The sequence below is a fragment of the Rhea pennata genome, chromosome 14, assembly GCF_028389875.1.
Source record: "Rhea pennata isolate bPtePen1 chromosome 14, bPtePen1.pri, whole genome shotgun sequence".
In the NCBI taxonomy this organism is placed as follows: domain Eukaryota; kingdom Metazoa; phylum Chordata; class Aves; order Rheiformes; family Rheidae; genus Rhea; species Rhea pennata.
The window spans coordinates 7,790,207-7,815,160 of record NC_084676.1 but is presented as its reverse complement, the minus strand read 5'-3'; the positions used below and the strand labels follow the sequence as shown (position 1 = coordinate 7,815,160).

The 24,954-nt window shown below is 38.8% G+C and overlaps 2 protein-coding genes across 2 annotated transcripts; one reads left to right on the top strand and one right to left on the bottom strand.

The window, feature by feature from the left end:
* On the bottom strand, window positions 1–6,189 carry NUDCD2 (NudC domain containing 2). The gene is made up of 4 exons (XM_062587105.1): window positions 5,966–6,189; window positions 4,965–5,013; window positions 3,599–3,750; window positions 1–2,767 (listed from the first exon to the last, which is right to left on the bottom strand). Exons 1-4 carry the CDS (start codon window positions 6,152–6,154, stop codon window positions 2,684–2,686), a joined length of 474 nt encoding a protein of 157 aa, XP_062443089.1. The 5' UTR covers window positions 6,155–6,189; the 3' UTR covers window positions 1–2,683.
* A 240-nt stretch (window positions 6,190–6,429) lies between these two features.
* HMMR (hyaluronan mediated motility receptor) lies at window positions 6,430–20,196 on the top strand. Its single transcript, XM_062587344.1, has 18 exons — window positions 6,430–6,490; window positions 7,656–7,736; window positions 8,393–8,469; window positions 9,288–9,368; window positions 10,089–10,277; window positions 10,596–10,682; window positions 11,205–11,305; window positions 12,471–12,545; window positions 13,649–13,827; window positions 14,524–14,672; window positions 14,997–15,211; window positions 15,826–15,942; window positions 16,859–17,017; window positions 17,772–17,921; window positions 18,033–18,132; window positions 18,355–18,531; window positions 19,121–19,283; window positions 20,063–20,196. Exons 1-18 carry the CDS (start codon window positions 6,445–6,447, stop codon window positions 20,080–20,082), a joined length of 2,166 nt encoding a protein of 721 aa, XP_062443328.1. The 5' UTR covers window positions 6,430–6,444; the 3' UTR covers window positions 20,083–20,196.
* The last annotated feature ends 4,758 nt before the right edge of the window (window positions 20,197–24,954 follow it).

Sequence of the window (24,954 nt, the reverse complement as noted above, 5' to 3'; positions counted from 1 at the left end):
TTGACTGAGTAACTTCTTTTAATTGGTTATGAAACGCCTTACTCAGAAGCCTCTGCCAGAACAGTACTTGAAAGAAACTTGAATGCAGGAGCGGAGGGGAGGGATTATGGAAAACTTCATTTATTTAAAGAGGGGCTAAATAAAGAAAGCTGGAGAACCAACTGGTATTATACCAACTGAATCATATGATTCAACGTTCTTGATAATCTTATTTCTACATGGCCTATCATAGCTCCAAATCCTTTGAACGACAAACCCATCTAGACTGAAAGACGGCACGTTATTTGGATTATTAAAGTCAGATACTCTAACTTTAATTGTGGCAACTTTACTTTATATATACATACATATATATGTATGTATATATATGTTATTTTTCTAGCAGTAGCTATTGCTATATGTTAAAGTAGCTATGTGGATGAGGCTTGCTTATGAATAGTCTGGCACCCAAATTTCTAATTCCAAGATGATTTTTGCTCCAGTAGGAGCATCCTCGTTTGCTAAACAGATCAACACAGTGTTATTACTCTGAACTGATCTTGAATCAGAGTAGTAAAAAACTCTTCAACAAGAAAAAAGTGATTAGACTGTCCTCATTTGCATAGCAGATTAGCACTCAATTATGCACAGGGTTATTTCTTAGAGAGAGGATTGCCTTCAGTTGCTGGTAGCCAAATACATGCATTTGCCAAATTGCTGTTACTCTTCATCTATGAAGCAAAGAATGAAATCCTGTGGAGAGTGTTGTGATAGGAAAAAACAAACCACCATTTAGTAAAGTACAGACTGAGAACTAAGTAGATACTGATTAAGGAAAATGGTAGCATCACTATTATCCTTTTCATCTAGATTTTCTTTCACAACTGGAGGTCTAAGAATGGATAACAGTAGTTAACTAGGTTGCTTAAACCTTTCCTCTTAAACAGTTCAGAGCAGTACTGCCTGAGTACAGAGTTGTCATCTTTCCTTGACATTAGCATGAAAGTTAGCCTATAACCAAGTCCAGAAAACATAGGAATAAAGCTTAAATTCAAAAGTACATCTAGTAAAATGACAACCGATACAGTGGAATGTCAGATGCTATTCTAATATTTTAAACTGATACAAGCAGAATCAGTACAAAATCTTTCTTTGCAAACCAACATAACTGGTATAATGTAAAGCACCATTTCCCTGACTTTAAGGCACTTTAAGGCAAGATAAACTTTTAATCTTCCCTCTATCCTCAATTACTCTTGCAGCTGTCTTGTTCATTTACATACAGTATCCCCCTTCTATACTACGATCTTAATGAAGGTACAGAACCTCATAAACATAGATCAGCATTTGATAGCAGGCTATCTTTTCCTTTTCTTGATAGTGAGGCAGGTTACCTACAACCCAAATATATTTTCTGGATATACATTACAACCTGGAAAGATGACATGCATTGAAGGTTTATAATTATTTCAGGAGTACTTAATACTTGCCTGTTGGTGCAACAAGAAAGTGCCGGACATGATTACAATACAAGCAGTCCTCCCCAACTATTGTTTTATTTTTGTCGTATGCCAACTGAAATGGTGATATAATTTTAAAATAAGGCTCAGCAATGCAGTGACAGTTTCTGGCAATTTATCTCGAGTGAAGAGACCTCTGCTCAGAGCTTAATTGTAGGCAGTACTTTCACTGCCCCAAATACAACGGGATTCAGCAATAATGCTATCTTTGTTAGTTTATCTGACACATTAGCCTTTTGTAATGCTGTTGTTGGAGTGGTTCTCAATCACATCCTTAAGAATGAATACAAAATCTTGATGCATAATTTCCACATACAAAACACTAAATCAGGCAATAGCCAAGTTTAAAAGTTGGCTATTAAATTTAAAACTCTATTTGCATATTCTTAGATACCTAATAAGCAACTTGTGCTGTGTGTTGATCATGAAGAGATACACGGTACTATTTCCTGCTTCAGGATTTTGCTTTCTTTAATAGTTTATATATTGTCATTTCAGAAGTCATTAAATATTCCTCTCACTTCGTATTTCAAATATTTATACTGAGGGGATACTTTGCATTAGCACACATTTATATACAGACTTCCACCTGACCTTTCTGTCTTCCGGTATCACTTACCTAGTAGCTAGGATTAAACATTAGTCCTATAATCAATGATGCAGTGGATTGTAAACTCTTCTTTGCTGCAAGATGCTGTAGTATCTTTATTGAAATTATTATTTTAGAATGAAATTTACAAGTTCTTAAGAGAACTTTAACTGTAGCCTTCCTAAAGTCCTTCCTGTTGCAAGAAAAATGTTAAACATTTTGCTTCTGGAATCTATTCTTCAAAAGTCAGTAAGATGACTTTCTCACATAAAAACAAAAGGTATATTTGTAACTGACTAGTTTAATACAGTGTAAGAAAAGAAAGATACTATACCTAAAGGTGTTTTTTTTTTTTTTTTTTTTTAAGAATGCACCTTTTTGTGTATTTTGTCCACAATATTAGAAAGTTGTCACAGCTTAAAAATCAGCTACTAACACTTTGTATTGATTCTACTGGAAGAGATCTTCTTTCCCTCACAGAAATACATAACCGCCAACATTCTGCTAAACAGATCACTGAAGTCTTCACTAGTTACATATTTCAGTCCTTAAGTGCATTGTATAATTTCTCTCAAAGAACACAGGTGAAAAGAATTTACTTCTCAAGACTAGAGAAGTCTGGTCCTCCTTTGCTGTAATTTCCAGAAATCTCTGCCCCGCTGAAGTCAAATCCAGGGTTCTGATGGATAAAAGAAAAATTTAGTAAACAGACTGCACTTAATACAAGTGTATAAATCAATGTTTCCCTTAACTTTCTGTGACTCTTAACAAGGACATAAAACTATCAGCTAGTTACACAATTCAAAACTCCCATGGCACCAAAATTCAGCCTGGAGAATTCATCAACAGATAAACCTCGAATTGCCATAGTTGGGTTGCTCACTGCAGAAATGACTTCGTATTGCCATTCCTCAGTTTGCCATACTGGATAGTGATTATTATGAAAACAATGCTCTTTTTAGCTAAAACTAAAGTGCCAGTTCAGCTGTCAAACAATAAGCTGTACTTCCACACATCTCCAAATATGAAGAGAGACAGTTAAGCACTTAAAGTGTATGAAAACAGTTCAGTCAATTTTAGTAAAAGGGCAAGGAAAATACTCGCTCACTAACTACTTTCCATCATCTGATGTTATACGTAAATGTATTCAGTAGAGCTTGATGTTAGAAATTTGTTTTAAAAACAGCTATGATACAACCTTAGATAATAATAGAAATTGTATGTAGCCTAACTTAAATGAAAAGTTGTTAGAACTGTGCATCAAACATTAAAACATCACTTTACTTTTCCCCAAAACTACCCTTATCACAAAACCTTAATTCAGACAGAACAACTTCTTAGAAGTACTTTGATAAAGCCTAATGAATATTCTATACACACTAAATTAAAGAATTTGTTTCCAGGACACATTTGTTTGCCACAGGACAGCAAAATAATTTTGCTCATCTTTCATAGTCATAACCCATGTGTACAAATGCAAAATATGTGCACTAATCCATCCTCAACTTGCCTCTCTTTGGAATCGCTCCAGTGTAAGTTTCCTTTGCATCTGGTCCTGTACCCAAGGATCAGCAGCATATTCATTTTCTAACAGAGATGTCCAACAGTTTCCAGCATCTCGGTTTGTCTTTGTTAGAACAATTCGTATCAATTTCCTGTCCTCTATTGAATGAAGAGAGACATAGGAAAAAAAGAGAGAGAGAGACTCTGTCCTTGTGCTATTCTTTTGTTGCTGTTTTGCCAAATTCATCATTAACATGTTAAAACATGGGATTAAATCACTCCAGTGAAAATTTTTTTAAGACTGATGCCAGCAGGGCTACTACTAAATAATAATTAAAAAAATAAATCAACAAAAAAGGGAAAAGCTCAAGCAAAGACAGTTGCCTGTTAATGTATACAGCTCAGCTAAGGCAATAATTATGGATTTGAAGTACCAATAAAAGTCAGAAATAAGGTTAGGTGACATGGAGGTATAATCATTTCTTTCAATGTACACAGTATGCTTATATACAATGAATATACAGAAAGAACATCTCGGAGTTAGGTAGAACATTTAGCACTAACTGAATAAATGCAGCATGATAAAGTGCATTTTGAAGGTTATTCACATACTGGGAAAGAGAACTTCACACTTCTAATTTTCATGATTAAGTCACTAAATCATTAATCAATGTTCAGTTTAGCTAGAAAGCAAAAATCATCCTTTGAAAACATTTATAAGAGGCACAGCCACACTTTATTAAAACCCAACATACTCTGAACACTTTGAATATTTATGATGCAATGATCAGAGAAGTTTTTTGCTCTTTATCTGTAGTCTATCCGTAGGTATTTTAGCCCAATTTTTAGATTACTTGTTGATTTTTTAGAATTGTAGGTTTTGTCATCCATCCGAAAATAGAAAGCTTGGGGGAAGAAACAATGCAACAATAATGGAGAAACATGAATCATATAACTGTACCTGTCTAATTTTTATGGGTTTATTAAAAACATCTTACTATTCACTTCTAAAAATTTTCATGTTCATTCTAAGGAATTGTTTGAATTCCCCTGATTACCACCTTCCCAGGTCTGATATTTCTCCATTAACCTTAATCTCTAAGTTTTTTGCACTACCTGTTGCTTAAATCATGTATCACACAAAAAGGCCAGAAAAATAGCGTCTAATCCTGATCGTCTCAACAACTGAATTTACATCTCCTTAGTCTGGCACTAACAATGGCCTATTTTACACTACAGAGAATCAGAACCTGACCAAAATCAGAAAATAAGTAACCTTTTCTGTAACAAAACAAAAACACTTCTATTTTTCTGTAGTGTACGTCGAGAAATTCCACTCCCTTCAAAATGTCACTTCAGAAATAGATTATTACCTAATGTCCATGTTCCTTCATCAGCTATTGTAGAGTCAAAAAGTTTACCCTGCAAAAGATATTTACAACATTACTTCACAGGAAAACCTGATTAGTATCCAGGCTGTATAGAATCGCAAAGTGTTAACTCCCAACTTGCATTCTTCCATTCTACTGAAAGGAAGGTCTGGGCCTACAAACCTACACTTTCCCCTAGACTCGCAAAGAATTACTTTGTTACATAAAGATTTAGAAATTAAGTATTTAAAACAGTAAAAATACCTGTCACTGTTTCAGTATCTCCATTCAATGAAAGGGGCTGTGTTCTCAGGGGGGAATGCCAGTTTTAATTGCCTTGCCATCAGAACTCCAGTGCCTGCTAAGGGCCATGCACACCTATAGCGCAACGTAAATACATCATGATACAAAGAATTTATTGCTCATTTCTAGTGAGAAAGCATATTTACTTTTAACCCTGATTATCTCATCAGTTGACTATACTGCTCCTTAGTCTGGCAGTAACGATGGCCCATTTTACAGAGCTACACATGGAGAATCAGAACCTGATCAAAATCAGGAAAAAAAGTTATCTTTCCCGGAAAAAAATACGACTTTTCTACAGCACATTTTGAGAAATTCTACTACCTTTCAGGACATCGCTTCAGAAATAGCTTATTACCTACGGTCTGCTCTCGGAAAGAATGGCACAAGCGCCAGAAAGCTCCCGCACCGCTGCAGAGCGGCTCTGAGACACCCCGACTCCCGTGTTGCCGGTCATGTGCAAAGACGGTTCTTTCACTCTGCCGGCAAACCGCAGTGCGTCATGAGCCAGAGTTACTGTTCTCACGCTTAGGCAACAGCAAGTCTTTAGCGATGCGTTCACTGCAGTTCACTTACACCTGCTAAAGCACTAGGTTACGCTACGCTGCGAACACGGACCCAGGGGCGCCTTAAGGGGAGAAGGGGCGGCGGCGGCGGGGCCGGGCCGGGCCGGGCCGCAGGGCGGGCGCGGCCGGCGGTACCTGCAGCACCTCCTCGCCGCGCACGGCGAGGGCGACGCGGCGGCTCCCCAGGCTGCAGCGCACGTCGCGGGCGCGGGTGCCCGGCGGCACGCGCACCTCGATGAACACCTCCTCCAGCGTCTGGTACCAGCGGCCCCAGGGCGTGGCGCAGGGCACCACCCCGCTCCGCTCCTCGAACGGCGCCGACATCCGCGCCGCGGCCGCCCACGCCCCACGCCCCACGCCCCGCGCCCCGCGCCCCGCGCCCCGCGCCCGCCCGGAAGTGAGCGCGGCCCCGCGCACGCGCACAGCCCAAACCGTCACTTCCCCCACGGGCCTTCAAGGCTGCGCACGGCGCCGCGCGTGCGCCGCGCAGGGGGAGGCGGTGATTGGCGGAACGCGCCGCGCGCCGCGGGACGCGATTGGCTGCCGGCGGCGCGTGGCGGCCGTTGGTGCCGTTTGAACGCCGAGCGGGGCGGCTGCGGGCGCTCTGCGCGGTCATGGCGTTCTCCAGGGCTCCGCTCCGGCGCTTCAACGACAGCTCCGGTACGTGCGCGCCGGCGGGGCGGCGGCGGGAGGCTCGCCTGCGGCGGGAGGCTCGCCTGCGGCTCTGGGGCGCTTCTCTGCGCGGTCTGCCCTTGCGACTTGGGCCCTCCGCTCCCTGGGGCTCTCGCTGGAGCAGTGGGGGGGCCCTTCTCTGAGGAAAGGTGCCGGCCGCAGGCTGGATCCTGGCTGAACGCCAGCGGGCTGCCTGCTGGAAGCAGGAGTGAGCAGATCCGAGGCGCCTTGGCGCTCTCACATCACGCACGCTTTTTTTTTCCCCTTTCTTTTTTAAAGAAAAGAAACAAGCCCCCAAACTCAGCATTTTTGAAAAGCACAATTCCTAGGAGAGGCTTCTCTTCACAGCTTTCTGGCTGTGACCACATACCTGTTCATACTGTTCCCTGCTCTCTCAGCATAAATTAAACGATGTTGTTCTCTTCTCTCTGCAGTTAGTTAGAAAGTTAAAGCGAGTGCGTGGGCATTTACTGGACTTGAAGCCATTTGGCTATAATTATACAAAGAATCTGTAGCTATGTTGCTTTTGCTTTTTCTTCTGATTTTTCCTTCAAGTTATTTTCAACTCTTTAATATTCTTGTTTTAATAATAAATATGCAAGTAGCTTAGTTACTAGGAGTAGAAGCCTTGAACTCATCAGCTTCTAAATAGTCTGCTTTTCCAGACTGGAAGAAAATCTTTTACAAAAGAAGAGATGAGGCTTTTTTTCATTTAGTTTGCTTTAGACTGACTCTTTTACCAGTTAGCTGTAAGATTTTTATTATTATTATTATTATTCCATTTCTTTCTTCTGTTTGGACTTCAATGCTCTGCTACTGCTGATGAGCTGTCTTGAAATTTTCCATATATGAAGCACAAGTTCTAGCATTAGTTAGTGTAACCTCCAAGAAGCTAAATTAAGCAGCTGATAATGATCTTAGCAGTTTCGCAGTAGTCTCTCTCCATCCCTTCCTACTGTGTGTTCTGTGAGCTTTGTTTGTATTTATAGAGCAAGACTGAGGCTCTAGTGGTTGTGCAGCTTGTTTTCTATTTTTTTAATTTAAAGTAGGTTTAACTTATATGTGTTACTAGCTTCAGCTCACTGCTATAATTTTCTCTATTAGTTCTTTGCAGTTCTGAATATTTTATTTCTTGCATGTACTCTGCTGCCAGGATCCTATGATGTCAAAGCTTTAGATACAGTAAGAAGTTCTCTGGCCTCTGAACCACACCAACAGGTTAGGAGGCAGAAGAGTAAGTAGTCCTAAAATTTGTACAAAATACAACAATATAATACCTTTCAAAGCTATGAATGGAAAATGCTTGTATGTTACTATTGTGTTGTTTTTGTTTTCTCTCGGTGGGGGCTTGTTGGCTGCTGTTCAGCTCACATGCTTGGTAGTTGTAAAAACACTGGTTTTTGTGACATAATGGAATGTCTTTAAAATAATAAGCCTTCTGTGCACTTCCTTCTAGTGACTTGGGAGTCTTCTACTATGAACTAAGTGATTTAGCTATTTTTCTAGCCTTGTTTTTTAAGGAATGGGCTTTTGAGGTTTTTAGTTTGTTTTGTTTTTTTTCCCTGATATACACTTTTTACAGCTGAAAATGGACAGTGTGAATCTAGATTGAGGATGGGGGGAAACTTGGCAGAAAATGAATTCTTAGAATTGCCTGTCACTTGGCAGTCTCTTTCTGAACTTTGAATGCCTGACTGATTTATGTTGAGCTGCTTGCTTGTAGTAAGAAAATAGCTAGCCTTGAGTTGTGAGGTGGGTAGTCTAATAATTAAATAGTATCCTGTCTTCTGTATAAATGTTCACTTAACTTGTCCTAGTTTAGTTGAACTTTCTTCATTGCACACATGCACACCCTCTTCTTTCACCTCTCTTTTTTGTGTCTTTTTTCAGGTGAAAGAAATCTAAACAGTGAAAAGAACGTGTCTACTCCTGTAACTGGAAAGGGACTTGTATCTCTTGGATCAATAGTAAGACTAAGCACATAACCCTTTAGTATAGCTACTGCTAACCAATCTGGATGATTGCATGAATGTGAAATGCATTATTATGCCTGGCTTCCTTGGTAACAAAGTGATGGGGGGGCATAGCATCTTTGGGATCACATGATGATTCCTTGGGCCTACAGAGTGGCTTGCTTGATGGGTGGTTTTACTGGTTTTGTTTACACCCAATTATGGTACAGCTGCTTCTCATTAAGAGGATGCTGCTTCTATTTCTGTTTTCCTGTGATGGACATTGCAGTGTCCATGAAAGAATGTAAGAGGAGATGTATATGCAAGTTCTCCTGAGATGCGTGAGGTTATGGGTTTGAAAATGCATGTGTTAACAACTCTAACTGATTTAGTTTACTAGAACTCATAAGGTAGGAGGAATTTCCACAACAAACTTGTGGTTAAGAGATTAAAGGACTTTTAGTGGGAATTAAGAGGTGCTTACGTCTCAAATTTCTCAGTCTCCTCCCTGTCACCATGGATGTGAGCTGTTCATTCAGGGTAGTGTTTATGAAAGTGCAATGGTAAAACTGTTCCTAATCTGGTATCTGTCTTACGTGTGGCTTAGCTTTTAATTTTGTGTATCTGTTGCAATGGGAGCATCTTAAATGCTGCTGGGTATATGAAGGCATCTACTGTCACCCTTTATTCTACTAAATTAGCATGCAGCTGGGCAGTAATTTATTTTGGAGTTTAGTACCTCAGAGCCTCGCTGGTAGAATTTCATATTGTAACCTCTTACTTTGAAGTTTAAAGATAAATTTAAAAGTTTCTAATGCATCTGTTCCCAAAAGCCAGGTAGTGGGACTGTGAAGCCTAAAAGAGATCATATTCTTATGAAAGAGAAAAAGAAACAGAAGATGCTGGAGAAGGAGGTATGAACACACTGTGCAAGTGCAATTCTATGTTAGTCACTCCTATAATCAGAACTTCAGTCTAGCAGAACTTACTCTTTCATGTAACATAACACACTAGTTCACAGTTCTGTGCAGAGCAGAGATTCTCACAATGGATAGAAAAAAATAGATTAGTTAATGGAACAGAACTACATTCATCCTTGCTGACTCTGAGGAAGCCTGCAACCAATCCTTTAAAGAACGAAAAAGGAATGGTCCTATGTTTCAAGAGTATCTTATGCGACCTGAAGAATTCTATTTGTTTTAACAACTGTCTGCCAAGATTTTTGTCAATTATTGAGATAATTTTAAGTTTAGGGCAGTTAGCTTTCCTTTCTTGGTGCTGGTACCACATCTTTGCTTTGTATGTCTCAGAAGTCATGTTTGTTCCATAGCTAGAGAGGAGAGTTGAGTTCTATTGCAGGCTGAAGTTTTTGAATACATTGCACCAGCTCTGTAGCACAGAGTAAATGAGCTGAAGTGCTTAAGAGAAGTCTATGGTATTCAATAATAAAGAATTGCAGTGATTGTTTTGTCTCTTTTCCCATGAATGAAGGAATTAAAGATATATGCTCTGAATGACAAAAGTTAATACTGTTCGAGTACTCAGCCTTTACAGGAATATAGAACAGGCATAACTTAAATTGTTATTTAAAAGGAATGAAAGCAGGAAATGAAGAAAATACAATTATGTTTTAGATTCGGGCATTAGTGAGAGAGCGTGGAGAACAGGATAAAAAACTTCAGGCTTTGGATGAGGATTTTGCAAAGACTGAAGCAAAGCTGACTGCTGCAGTGCAAGAAAAAACATCTCTCTTGGCAAATGTTGCATGCCTGAAAAAACAGCTTCTCGAACTAACGAGAGCCAATGAACTACTAAAATCAAAGGTAATGTCAGACAAATAAGCTCCTATTTGCTTTAAATTTGCTGTTATTGAATTTCTTCTGCAATAATCTTTAGCTGTTGGCAGTATGAATCAGCATCTATTTTCACATTTGCCCCTTCATTGTCACAGGGACAGAGCATCTCTAGTTTGGGATTTTGTGCATTTCTGTCTAAAGACAGAGCTGGCCCTCCAAATGTGTGTCTCAAAGACAGATGGAGAATACTGTTGTGGATGGGAGGGAGATGCTATTAAATGGTTCTATGAAGAGTAATTCAAATTAACAGTTATGTTTAGTGGTCTCTTATTTATCTCTAATAAGCTCTCTGAAGATGGCATGCAGAAGAAAATGAGCAGCCTATGCATGGAATTAATGAAGCTCAGAAACAAGAGAGATGCTAAGGAAAAGGTAAGATGCTTGTCACTGCACAGGGTAGTGCCCCTGATCTCTCAGGGAGCTGGCAGTGATGGACTACAACCGTTTTGTGGATAACATTTGGTTTCCCCTCAAACTCATTTTCAAGGTAGTTTCTTCTATTTCCACTGAAAAAAGTAGACAGAAAAATCTGCTTTTGATTCTGTTGATTAGTAGGGTACATCTGAGCTCAAGTAAGGAAGACTAGAAATGCCAGTGTTTGAATTAGTCTGTTCTGACCAGAAGACTTATAATTTCTTTGAAAAGCCTATGTATGGTTTGAAGCCATAGGTGTTTGTATGTTTTTGTTTCTTCTAATGAATAGACCATATCTTCTTCATGAGTACTTGAATATAGGAGTCAGATCTGTCACAGCAGCGGATACTGTAATAAAATCGTAGTTACAAGCTAGTTCTAGTTTTTTAGACAATTCCTTTATGAAGTCTCTTCTTGGTGTTGGTAATAGGCTACTATTTTTTCTTACTCTTGTTGGTTTACTTATTCATTTTGATTTAGACTGCACTTGCAAAGCAGGAAGATATGGAAATGAAGTTGCAGGAAGTACAAAGGAATCTAGAGCATTCAAAAGGAAAAGTAGCACAGTTGGAAGAAAAACTGTAAGTAATGAAGAAGGGAATTGACTTAGGTGGCTGTGCTTAGTTGTTCATACTTTACAGTACATGTGTAGCTTAGGGAAAATACAAGCCACCTCTCTACTAAGAGGGAACAGAAATTAGTTTATGTGGCCTGGAATACCTTTTATGGAAAAGGTGTTTTAGGAGCTGCTGCATTCTTATAGCCATAACATGCAAATGCTTGTTCCTCTAACATATCTAACCCTTTCTCAAAAGAAGAACTATGTCTGAACCTCTTGTCTGTGTGGTATGGATGGGGATTTCTTTTGGTGTGAGGTAAGGAGGGGAGACACTCCTACTGCGAGAAGACTTATCCTCCATCTTGGAGGAAGACATTCCTGTAGATTAAACGCTTAAATGTCTGGCCCTATTAGACTAAGTAAATTTGGAATAAGTAAGAATGATCAAGCATTAGACCAGGAGTGGAGATGTTAATTCAGTACTTAAGCATTTGACAAACATCATGTAAATAGCACATTGTTTTCTAGGTGAATAGTATTGAAGGGCAGTTGTAATGCATTCAGGGTTTTTTCATAGTAGCTGTGTTCTTTGTCAGAAAGCTAACTGCAAAGTACCTTGGCAAAAGCAGCTGTCTGCAAGGAGGGAGGGCACTTCATATTCTTCTTGAATAGTGGTGTTTGCAGGGGAACAGTGCACTGATATCGGGCCATTTCTGGTGACAGTGACCTATAAAGGATCCACTTCAGAAATAGAGTTGATTGGCACTGCAGAATCCTCCTTCTAATAAAGTGTCTTCTGCTCCTAACATCCAAGTGCTCAAACACGAGCAGATATTTTATACCTGTATTAAACTGAAAATACACAAAGCTGCTAATGCAGGCAGTACAATTAACAAAAGGAAGCAGTAATAGTTGTCTAGCTAATGCAGTCCCTTTAGCACACTTGGTGATAAAACAAGGCTCAGCATTCTTGGCACAAATGAGAAGATGATATGCAACAGAAACAAGCAGCAAAAGTGGGCAGAATGACATTTTCAATCACTTTGATTTGTCAAACTGGATTATGGAGAGCATGTCTTAATATTAAACTGCCTAGCTTGTGATGCAAGGATGTATTTCTGTTTATCTGTGATCAGACAGTTTACAGCTCTTTTGTTTAAACAATCATGAAAACTTTCTGCTTTTAGATCTGCTAGTGAGAGAGAGAAAGTTGAAGAAAAGTCTGACACCGAAAAACTCCTAGAATATATCACAGAGCTCAGGTAACAAATCTTTCTTGAATGAGATCGAGCAAATTAAAGGTAATATGACTACACCTACCTTATGGCTCTTGATATAGAATCTTGGCAGCAATTATGTAGCTGTGTTATATTTGGATGGAGGGAGCTTTTTTTTTTTTTTTTTTTTTTTCCTCCTCTCTCTCCTGATAATAGAAAGGAGTCATAAGGCATTTATTTTTCCAAATGTGTCTGTGCTTTTGTGAGCTAGGCAATAGAGTGGAAGAATTTCATAGAGTCCTCTAAGCTACTTTAGCCTAGCTTATTTAAGCATAATTTGAACTGAACTTTCCTCCTAATACACTGGCATTGGTTGGTGTCTTTGAACTCTCACTTGTGAAACTATGTACAGTCGTGCAAAAAGAATGCTCTTGGTTTCCAGTGAACTTCGCAGCACATTTAAGATTTGTGATGAATTGTGTATGTTGGTGGCACTTTAGAATCAGATTGAGAGTCTGAAAATCTCTAATGCAGGGCTTTGTAGCTGATTGAAATACTAACCAGTCTTCACAGTAATGTGTCTCTAGCAAGGCATGATGCAAAGGTGAAAATATTCTAATTAAGCTAGTTCACTAAAGGTTTTAGTTGCATTTTTTCCCCCTCCTATTGTCTTACCCTTGCCAATTTGCTCAGTAAGATTTCTTTATTAATTCACAATGTATTGCAAGATCTTCATCAAGGCAATGAGGAATAAGTTCTGATTAAGTTTTTAAAATGTTAACATGTATGTGTTTCTGTTAGAATTCACCTTTGTATGAAACTGGATGCAAGTCATCTATAAATCAATTATAGTGATGAATTGAGTATTTAAATCAAATTTTTTAGCTATATTTGAAGTTTTATGATTACATGAATTTCTCTGAAAAAAACAATGTCAATGTTGAAATTTGTATTTAATTTTAAGTAATCTGTCTTAATGTACAACAACTGATATTTGGGAAGTAAGCGAAGGCTGTCCCCCAGTTGAATTTGGTCAAAATCAAAATTAGTTTGGACTCTTTAAACAAAGCATTTCTCCCTTTGTACTGAAGTATAAGCTTACAAACAAAATAAGTAGTGGTAATACATGCCTGAATTTTCTCCTACAGTAGTGTTGCAGAAATGGTAGAAAAATACAAATTAGATATTGCTCAGATGGAGGAGATGCTGATAAAGAAAGACGGAGACATCAGGGTCCTGAGGGATTCCCTTAAAATAAAAGAAGAAGAATCATTTAAACTGGTAAAAGAACTTAATGAAAGGTGTCAGCTGCTTGAACAAGAAAAAGGTAATTGCTAGTACTTGTGCAAATGGTTCTTGCCTATACCAACTGTGTACATCTTAGTTACAGCATCTCAAATAGGTTTGTTTTAAAATGTTAACATAGTTTGAATGTCATGTCTCTGAGGTTTGGTTGAAAACAGACCAGCATATTTCTATCAGTATGGAAACTACCTTGTGATCTGACCTCTCTTTTAAGGCTATTTTCCATGGAGGGATACTAAGGTGGATATTATAGAAATAATTGTTTACCTGATAGGGTGGGCATTAATCTGAAAACTGCCTGCAAGTGACTTCTTCACTCCTCATTGACAAGCAGTACTACATTGCTTTAGTTCTGTACGGGTATACCTAAATGCTAAAATGTGCTAGAATTTATTGAGGCATTGGGAATGTGCCTAGGAACTTACTCACTTCTGTGCCCCTTCCACATAACCAACAAACCAACCAACAAAAAGCCACCCCTGCAACCTAACATTGGTACTCAGTTCTCTGTATACTGGTTGGCTACCCGGTGCTTGTATTATGCAAAAGACAGGGTTTTTTTTTGAAAACATTTAGTTATCTTTCCCCTACTATCCTGCTGCTCTAATAAAGGCTGTTTGTCCCAAAGATATGTATCATAATTATCTCCAGTACTCTGAAGAACAGATGATGCAGTTCTCTGAAGATAGAGAACTGAAGATCTCTATTTTCTCTACAGAGAAAGAGTCCTCTGAGAGCAGAGGAAAATGCCTGAGTATGACTGCTGAAATAGAAGACCTGAAGAAAAGAATTCTCTTAAAAGAGCAAGAGCACCAAAACCTGCTTCAGAAACAAGAGGATATTCTCTCTCAGCTGCAAGAGGAAAAGGTAAATACAAATACTAAATTAGTCAAAAAATAGACTGTAGTCCCAATGACTAAATATTCTAATTTTGATTACATGTAAAACTGCAGTTTTAACAGCAGTCTAATCTGGGGGATGTAGAAGCTGTTACCTGGTTCTACAGGAGAAATTGCATGTTCTAATGTCCTTCTAAGAATCACAGCTCTTGTGATAGATGTTACCGTTCTTCCCATAGATTTCCCTTGTACTTAAAAGCTTAAGTAAGCATTGTAAAATGGCCTTTAAAATATGCAGACATACACTAGAAAAGTAGGGGAGTTGTAACATCTTTGTTCTTCTGGACTGCAGAAGTCTTCTGCATGTATGCACGAGAAGTTACTAGAGTTTCAAGAAGAGGTAACAAATGAGAGACTTCAGCTGCAAGAAGAGCTGAAGGGTGCGGTGAATGAGCTGGATAAGCTGCATGCTAAGGAGAAGAAAGCTGAAAAGTTGGTGAAGCGGTTGGAACAAGAAATCAAATCTCAAGCATTTGAGCTTGCTCAAATGGAAGAAAAGCTGAAAGGGTTTGTCAAACTGCCTGACTTCTACTGCTTTTACAGAAAAATCTTAAATCTAAGATATAGATAGGTTTCTAAGTCTAATATAGGTTTTAAATTTAGACCTGTTCAGTTTTTCTTTTTCTTGCTGGCTGATTAATGATAGCAATTAGGTTAAATCCACTTGAGTAATTTGAATCAATTTTGAATTGTTTTAATGAAACTGTTTAAGCATGTCTCAGCATGCTAATTAATCTGTTAGTACTATAGTTGTATCCTCTTAGGACTAAGGGTAAGCTACATGTGTATTGAATGTTTCCATCCTGGAGAGCACAAATGCTAGGGAAGATGTTCAAGAAGGCTGTTTCTTCCTTTGTCACTTCTTGAAAGATTTTTTAGTAGGTATTAAAAGGAGCCTGTTCTACAGGCATTTGGGAAAATTAAGGGAGGGGGAAAATATTTAGCTACATTGATTGTGAATATTGTGCTTTAATGCTTGCAAAGTTGTGGTAGGTAAGTTATTGATTTCTGTCCGAATTAATGCATAGCTGCCACAGCAAACCTTCAATAACTGCTAACAGCATTTGAAGTTTGTTTAGACATACTTGTCTCCAGTATGGAATGTTGATTTCCTATTTCAGGAAGAATACTGATTTGGAGCAAATCAGTGAAATGCACAGTAATGCTGTTTTGCAAATCCAAGAAGAGCATAGCAATACACTGCGTAAACTTGGAAAGACTATTGCTGAATTTGAAAGGTATTTAAATTCAGTTAAGAACTAGGACAGGTGTTCTATCTATTATGATAAAAAGTACTGTTCATGTGTGTACCTTATTCCTTGACACTTTATGAGCACTACCATACTGTCAGAGCAGTGTTCTGTGTGCTGGATTATTTGATGGCCTTAAATTGATTTAATCCTCTTAAGTACTAGGCCAACATAATGAACAGTTCAGTGTCTAGCTGTAGGTTCAGGAAGCTATGGATGTTTCCTCTTCCAAATTGTAACCAAGCACAATATTCAAGTGCTCTTGAGCCTTGAGAGTTTTAACTAGTGGTGATGTTCTGTGTACTTTTTCTTCAAAATGGCTTCCTGCTTGGACTCAAAAGTTGTAGTGAATAAACATTATTTTCCTAAAGTTCTTGAAAATAGCCTCAGTGTTGGGTAACTCTTCTGCATGACAGTGCTAGAACCAACTGAGCACATTGTGTACAGTCATTCAGAAGGAATTAAACTGTTGTTACTAGACATGATATTTGTTATCTGCCAGCAGATGTATATGGGAGATGGAATTATTGCAGTTATCTCTTCAAAAGATAAAGTAGTATTATTTGAAAATTGCTGTTATTGTGAAGTGTGCAAAGGCACCCCAAAGGGTCAAGCAGGATATTTTCTGATGCAAGCTTCAGGTACAGATGATCTTTAGTGTTTAAAGTGTACTGAAGTGAAAATAACTATAGTATGGTATTTTTCAATGTAATTTCTTATGGTTTTATATAAATAGCTTTTATTCCCTCCCCCCATCTTATGGTAGACTTCTAAATATCAGAATGCTGGTATACCTCAAAGCTAGAATCTTTTATACTGGGTAGCATTAGCTTATATTGCTCTCCTAAGGCCTGAACCTTTTGGTCTGTATTCTGTCTCAAGTAACAAGGTTTTCTAATTCCAGTTGCAAGAAGACAACAGCCGAGGAAATAGCCAGCCTTAAATTAGAGAACAGCTTATTGCAAGAAGAGGTTGCCAACCTGAAAAAAGTAGGTGAAGATAACCTGCAGCTACTTCAGGAAGCAGAATACACTAAAAACAAAGCAAAAGAAGAATGTGCAAGGTACTTGGCCAACAAACTTCCTGAAGCTGAACAGTGTTAACTGAGGCTTGTCGTCTTACCTACAACTGAACATGGTGCTCTGTCAAATCAAATCAGCAGTTTATTTCTTCTCCTTCCCAATGCAGAGTTGAAGGTGTTGATAGACATCATCCCCCCCCCCCCCCCCCCGCCAAAAAAAATCCCTTTTTTGGCTAGTCAGAATTGGATGTTTCTAACTTGGCCAGATGTACCTCTGACTTATAAAATGCTTCTGTAACAAAAATGTCTTTACTTACAGTAAAAAGTAAAACAAATGACAGAGGAGAGGGAAGGCAACTTTTGTATATAGAATTTGCCTTAAACCCTTGAACTCTTCCACACTGAGCAGTCTTGACTGGATGTAGCTTATGCCTGAGTAAAGCTCAAGCAATGCTGTACCTGCATTAAAAAATTTTAATTACTGAAGTAGCTTGCATTAAAAGCTGCTAGAATTAAAGAATTAATAAACATGTGGTCTATCCTTCCTTCAAAAGCACTGCTTTATCAGTTCCTTGCAGTAAAAAAAAAAAAAAAAAAAAAAAAAAAAAAAAATTTGCATGTGAACTTGATTGCTTTCTGTACTATGTTGTCCTTTTCTTACAATGCTGTTAATGCAAACCTTCATTCCAGTTCTTTTAATAACAGCATTTCAAATGTGGGTACTTATTTTCAGAATTAGAATAATAAAAAGAATAAATTAAGGGTTCATTAAAGATGAATGATGCTTTTTCCTCAGGATGCTTTTAGAAACCCAGACGAAGCTGGCACTAAAAGAAGCAGAAATAGAAAGAACCAAGGAGTCTTACCTTGCACAGATGACTAAACTTCAGGAAAAACTGCAAGTGCAAACTGAAGACCTGAAAGGTCTTGAAGGAGAAAGATCAAGGTGACTTTTTTTCTCAAACTAATTTTGTCTAGCTTGTTACACAAAAGTTTTAGTGTGAAGAAATGCTGTAAGCTTTTTACTGTGTAAAGACAATGACATCTTGCTTTTTAGGAAAAACACAAATGAAGATGTGAATTCTAGCTTAAAAGAAGAGATAAAGACATGGCGTACTCTATATGAAGATTTGCATAACAAAACTAAGCCTTTTCAGGTGTGTCATGAAATACATATTTATTACTGTCTGACTTAATACTTTATGCAGTTGACTGAATTCTCAAGACGTACACGTGCTGCTGGCTATTCTAAGGCCATTACCATGCAATGGTTTCCAAAGCTACTGTCTGTTGAGCATCTACTCTTCCCAAACCAGTCTTTGTAGGCTTCAGTTCAGTATTTAAAATTTCTTTCACTTCAAGACTTTTATATGTTCCAGCAACAACTGGATGCATTTGAAGCAGAGAAGAATGCTCTCTTAAATGAGCATGGTGCAGCCCAAGAAGAACTAAATAAATTAAGTGATGCATATGCTAAGCTACTTGGCCATCAGAACCAGAAGCAAAAAATCAAGCATGTTATGAAGCTGAAGGAGGAGAATACACACCTGAAGCAGGTTAGTCAAATAATATGTTAGAAATCTGGAACTTACTCTTACATACTCGCTTTATTGCTGTAAACATTTATAGACTGATCCTGCACTTGTGTGGGGAACCAGTCCTTAATTTGTTGATTAAATTACACTATTACTATGGTTATTAAATTTCTTTTGAGTGCAAGATTAGAAAGAATGAGTAGCCTCAGTAAACAAAATAATCTCTCAGTTTGGATTTGATACACGATGTTCAAGATCACCAGTACAAATAATAACTCTTGTATTTAGCCTGGTTAGTTTTTCTTACCTTTTTGGAGATTCAAGACTTGCCAGACTATCTGCTGAAAGCACTAGATAAGATATTGGCCATGAAAAGTTTCAAGGTTCTCTGCTGCTTCGTGGGGTTATACAATGCTGCTAGTTTCTCTTTTTTTTTTTCTTTTTTTTTTTTTTTTTTTTTTTTTTTTTTTTTTAAGAAAAAAAGTAAAAAACCCCACTATTTTGTATGTATGTACTAATTAGCCCTTCTGAGTAATTTTAAAGCAAATAAACAACAGGGGGAAAGCATGCTTCATTATCTCACTTGTGAATGTTTTGTTTTCCCTATTAGGATGTCTCAAAACTGCGTGCCCTGCTAGCAAGAGAGAAGCAAACAAGCAGAGATCTTCAGGAGCAGCTATATGCACTTCAGGGCATTAGGCGGTTTGACCCCTCTAAAGCTTTCCAGCATGATAGCAAGGAAAATATTCCTCCTAAAACCCCCTTTAAAGAAGGTAAGGTTGGATATTTCACTAACCATGCCTTGTATGTTCTTTAGCATAACCGAAGGAGACATGACAGTCTCGTATAACGTCTCCTTTATCTGGAAAAGGAGACGATATCTCTTGTCTCTTCCATGGCAGATGAAGGCTACATCTACCTCTAATACTCTGTTAGCCATTGTGCTTCCCAGCCTTATCTGTTTTACTAGCCTAACCTGAGCAAGGCTTATGGCAGGTGAGACGGTTGAAAGCATATTTGACAAGGAGAGGAGCAGGTTACAGAGAATGAACCTGTTTGCATGATCTTGGAAGATGTGAATATGGTCTTACTGTTGTGCATCACTGACTATTTTGACTTTGGGAAGCCACCTACCACAGGCAGCTAACAAGCCGTGGCTGATCAAATGATATGCAATATCTCTTGCAAGGGCTGAAGGTATGGAAGTGACTCTGAGAGGTTTCAGTTGTGGTTTTTTAGTTGTCTTTCAAGTTCTTGGGCTGCTGTAGATGTAAAGGTAAGAATTAAAAAGGTTCAGTGGAGGGAAAGAAGACAAGAATATGGGGGGGGGGGGACGGGACAAAAAATAATTAGTGTAGAAAAGGCAGGGAAAGCATGTGGATTGCAGCCAGACTTGTGTTTTAAAATGTATTCTGAAATCCTGGTCCTGCCTGTCATGTGGAGAATTAAGCCCCTCTCCCCCCACCTTCTTCCTTCAGCAGACAAATTGATAGGGGCAAGAGTGGAAAACACCAGCTTAGTAATATATATATATTTTTTTTTTCCATTGCAGGTAATAGAAACCAAAGTTAATCTCCTGCTTTTAAGAAAAATATCTTAAATTAACAAACTCAAATGCTGCAGTGAAGACTTCAAGGGACTATTTGTTAAAGGTGAATTTGAATGCTGTGCATAATACAAGTTAGAGTAGCAGAGAAATGATATAAAATGATCTTCCTAGAAAAACTCTGCTTGATCATACTCTTATGGAGAGGCTATGGATGACTATGTTCCAGGCTCCTGGTAACATAGCTGTACTCTAAGACAAAGGAAAACATTGACTTTCACTTTCTAATATGCTGAAGTTGCTTAACTTGTTTTCAAATTAACAGAACAGCTTAAGCCCAAAAGGAGTGAATAAGTATTGGGGAAAGGATGATGAATGAAACCTGTCTTCTTTTAGGATCCTGTTATTTATCTCATCTTTACAATTATAACTTAATTTTGCTGGCTGTTTGCTCTAATACCAACAGAAGGAAAACTTCCCAGAGACCATGTTCCCTCTGTGGCTTCTATAATATACAATAGATGCAGAAAGTAAGACTGTATGGTTGGTTTTGATAGCTTCTGGTGGGATCCATATTCAAGATGTGCTAATGTCAGTCCTGGGGCTAAATACTGCAGCTGCGTTTTTTTTCAGAAGGGAATTTTCAGGTCAAACTCAAACCAATTGCTTTGTTTATGTAAGTATTTGCATCCTTCAGTGGAGATTACTAAACTAAGGGAAACTTATTTTATGAATGCTGTACTCACTGGACTCTTAAACTGCCATAACTTCCATGTAGCCTGCTCTCTTATTTGGTCAATCCTAAGTGAAGGAGAATAAAGCAGAACGTATCTTCCTGGGGTGGGAGGATGTCCACTGCACATGCATTCATTGCAAAAACTTGGATTTTTGCAAATTGAAAGGTCTGTTTAACTGCATTTCAAAGTGAGAACATTTTAACAGAATAAACATTTTTTTAATGAAACTAATTATTAATTGTCTACTTCCTTCACAAACCAGAGGTAAAAATCAGAATAAAATCCAGCTGTGTAAGTGACCTTGTGTTCTAGTCTTAACTCTTTACAACAAAACTCAATGTGTCTTGTCTCAAAGATAATGTATTGCCTAATCTTAGAGAGGAAACTACTTAGATGGGTTGGTTGTACAAGTAGATACTATTGCAATTCCCATATCTTTTATTTTCCTGTGTACTTCTAATGCAAAAACAAATAATGGAACCTAAGTGAAATATAGAACTCTTTTTTTGCCATTGCATCTACTAATTTCCTATATACGGATGCTGTGAAGAGGGAATAAACAAAGCTTAGCATGTTGAAAATAATGCTATTTAAACTGACATTTGACACTTAAGGAGAATGGTAATACCTCAGGAAAGGATGTATTGAAAATGCATATAAAGTCTACTGCACGTAAGTAAACCTGATACAGTACTATATAACGTCACCCTTTGTGTTTGCTGGATTACTTGAACTTCTGCAGACAGAGGATAAAGATTAACTTTAGGTATTTGAAATGAGAAATACTTGAAGCATTTGTTTTCAACTGTTCACTGAGAATATAGAGAGGCATTTTTAACAGAGTTTGTCAAAACAAATAGTGAAAATAGCTGTCTGGGGAAAAACAATAAAGCTAGCCCATATTCTCATCTGAAAGATGCAGATGAGACAATGTCATAAAGGAAACGCAGAGATCTTCACTATATCACTTAAGAATATGGTCTTACTAGAAAGCCTGAAGTCACAGGGCCTGGTATATCCACCAACCTGTGGGCGCAAGATGAACAGCTGGTTATACCAAACTATAGTAAACAAGGGAAGGAAGAAAAAGTAATGGGAGGCAAGGATCTGTAAGCAGCTGAAAGTAGAAGAATACAAGGAACACTTATTTTCTGCAGAAATTCTATTTCTGTCATGAAGTTCTGTCTTAAAACTGAAAAAGCTTGCTTTGGTTCTGCAGCAGTATTGGACTGTCTTCGCTATTTGCTTTACAGGCTTTATTCTAGCATCCTTGACTCAAGATGGCATTCTGTTACGTAGGCTTGCTGAAAGTTACTGTTCTACTCCTGAGTGCATTTTAAGGCTTTTCATCAGATGTAGCAATTTTTGCCTTCTTGATATAAAAAGACATACTTCAATGTGTGTTAAGAATGTAAGCTAGTCCTAGTCTTACTTCATCGGCAGTTTGGGCAAGTGAATGCTAACAGAACCACAAAAGGCGGATATCTAGAAACAATGGCACTGAATTAAAGTGTGTGTTCAACTGACCTTTATTTCTGGTATCTGACAACCTCCTTGGTTAGTGGTCGCTAAAGCGTGCAAGTATACCTAATGAAGAAAAAACAAAAAACCCTACACATGCCGTGCCTCGGAGCTATGCTTCAATGTCTGACTACATAATGCTTTGATACAGCCTTAATCCTTAGAACTTTCTAGCTTAATTGATGATTTTAGTTAAGTATTGCTTTAAACAGCCTCTTGATAGTCTAAAAGGCTTTTCTTCTCAACAAAGACATTTTCAGAAGCTTGCACATGGCATTTGCAAACTGGAAGGAATTCTCACCTGTATAGAACTGTCAATTCTAATCAGTTGATTAATCTGCTTCTCAGAGCTGGTAGCTTCAGACTGAGGTAGTGGCGTGTGCAGAGTGGACAGAACTTCTGCAGGATTCCTGTTCAGCTCTGTCAGAGGGTGTCTTTAAAAATTCAATCAGCTATATCTTCAGAACCCTACCTCTCACCAAAAACATAAATGTGGCCCAATAACTTAGTTAATTTTCAAATTGCTGTTGTTAGCTAATTGTTCAGCTTCACCAAGGTTCCCTGAACGTGGCTGCTCTTATCCTTGCTTGCTGCAGTGCAATCTGTGAACAGTCTTTTTGCTTTCTCACAGCAAAGCAGCCTTAGATTCTCCTGACCAATGCACTGCTCTGGCTAACCTGATTATTCCTCTGCTTAGTTTCCTCAATTTCCATCAAAGCAAAACAAGTTATTTTGGAAATATAGAAAAATCAGGTGGAGCACAGTGGTGAGAGAATTAAAGAATGAAAGTGAAGGGGAAGTTTGAGTGCTGTGTCAGCTTCAGTCTAGGGATTCACTTTTTTTTTTTTTTTTTTTTCTAATTGATATTGGCTGTTCAACTAAGTAGTCACTATAGCAATCTGTTACTTTCATGTTGTGGTGTATATATATTTCATTGCAAAAAGACAATGTAATAGTTCCTCTGATCATCTATCTTATTATATCCTTACACGATTTTACTTAAATGTAAAATGAGGAGTTGCTAGAATCATCAGCCTGGCTCAGTTAGAGCCGATGTTTCTTGTTCCTTATAAAAGGAAAACTGTGTAAGACTTGATGTGAGTGCTTGGAATAAACTTTACATCCATAGTGGTTGTACTTGATTATGTGAGCTGTTAGAAAGTCAAAATTTAAGTTCATATTGGTCATCTTAAATGCCACCACAGGGAATAAATCTCAAGCTTAATGAAGGATCAGAGCCACACATGATCATGACTTGGAGCAGAGCTTTGATTTCAAAGGTCAGCTGAGCTATCGCTTCTTTCAGTCCACGTGCCCTCTGCAGACAAAGGGAAAACTAGGCGGTTTAACTGCAATTGCTTCCTAGGCTGGTAATCCATTCTGTGGTCTGAGTCAAGGAAATGCTGGTGAAAACGGAGCAGGTAAGGTTTTCGATTTTTACAATAATATAGATTACTGCTGCAATTCAATTACTGAATTCAGGGAGAAAGAAGAGAAGGAGAGACTTAATCACAGTTTAGTTTCCGTGATAACAGTACAATATAAAATGCTAAAATAATGGTGCATTTAATCATCCAGTAATGCATTATACTTAAATGTATTTAGTATAACCAACTTTTTGTTTTATTAATTCCATTATTCCAAGAAATCAGTTTCATAAATGAAACATACTTAAAAGAAAGCAGTAATAAATTTAAAAAAAAAAGCTACTGAAATTCAATGCAAGTTTAAAAAACAATTTCAAATTACTTAATATAGATGACAGATTACTAACAAAAGCTTTTGTAACTGGTGTATAGTGAGAAAAACATGAAGTTATTTTACAGGCTAACTTACAGTACTAGCTTGAGACTCCAATGTTTATGCTATTTTTTTCCCTCCTATTTTCTTGCTCAGAGTGGAACGCAGAACTTCCTAGTTTTTTTAAGATGTACAGTGAACTACTTTGGGCGGAGAGAAAGGAAGTAAGTACATGTGTATGGAGTTGTTAACTTACTATCACTCAGAACAAAGGCAGAAAAAATATGTACCAAAATACAGATTATTACTGATGGTTTTAATAGAATGGTAAATGTAATGAAATGAAGTTACATGCGGGTAGCGTCCTACCCAGGGAGAAGTAGGGCACCCAGCTTGCAAACAGGCAGAAAGCGGCTGAAGGGCACTTTGTCTTCTCGGGGTCGGTCTGTCATGAGTAAAGGTCACTGGGTGAAGCTGCTTAGGCAGATCTTCTGGTTTCCGCTTTCTCTGTACTTTAATTTCTGTAGTACCGGACGGTTTTCCTCGTGCCAACGGGGGAGGCTGAGCGGCGGCAGTAGGGGTGACCACGGTCACGGAACGCCTTGGCCTCTGGCCCCTACCGGTCGTGCCGCCGCGGGAAGGACAGTAAGCGCGGGCGGGCCCGGCCCGGCCCGGCGCGGCGCGGTGCAAGCGCCGCGTTAGCGCTGCGGCCGGAGCCCCACGTGCGGCTCCCGCCCCCGCGCACCTCGCACCCCGCCGGCCGCGACGCCCCCGCGCAGGCGCCGCCGCGGCGCCGCCCCCCGGCCGAGCCCGCAGCCAATGGGCGCGCGGCGGCGGCAGCCCCGCCTCCCGGCGCGGCCCGAGGGGGCGGGGCGGGGCGGCCGGGCCGGGCCGCAGCGG

Bases quoted from the DNA above. Each gene is read 5' to 3' on its own strand.
- NUDCD2 (XM_062587105.1), bottom strand. From the start codon at position 6,154: ATGTCGGCGCCGTTCGAGGAGCGGAGCGGGGTGGTGCCCTGCGCCACG. The intron at 3,751-4,964 runs GTAATAATCTAT...TTCATTCAATAG, and splicing joins TGAAGGAACATGGACATTAG to AGGACAGGAAATTGATACGA. The intron at 2,768-3,598 runs GCAAGTTGAGGA...TTTATCCATCAG, and splicing joins TGGAGCGATTCCAAAGAGAG to AACCCTGGATTTGACTTCAG.
- HMMR (XM_062587344.1), top strand. From the start codon at position 6,445: ATGGCGTTCTCCAGGGCTCCGCTCCGGCGCTTCAACGACAGCTCCG. The intron at 13,828-14,523 runs GTAATTGCTAGT...TTTTCTCTACAG, and splicing joins GCTGCTTGAACAAGAAAAAG to AGAAAGAGTCCTCTGAGAGC. The intron at 17,922-18,032 runs GTGACTTTTTTT...CTTGCTTTTTAG, and splicing joins CTTGAAGGAGAAAGATCAAG to GAAAAACACAAATGAAGATG.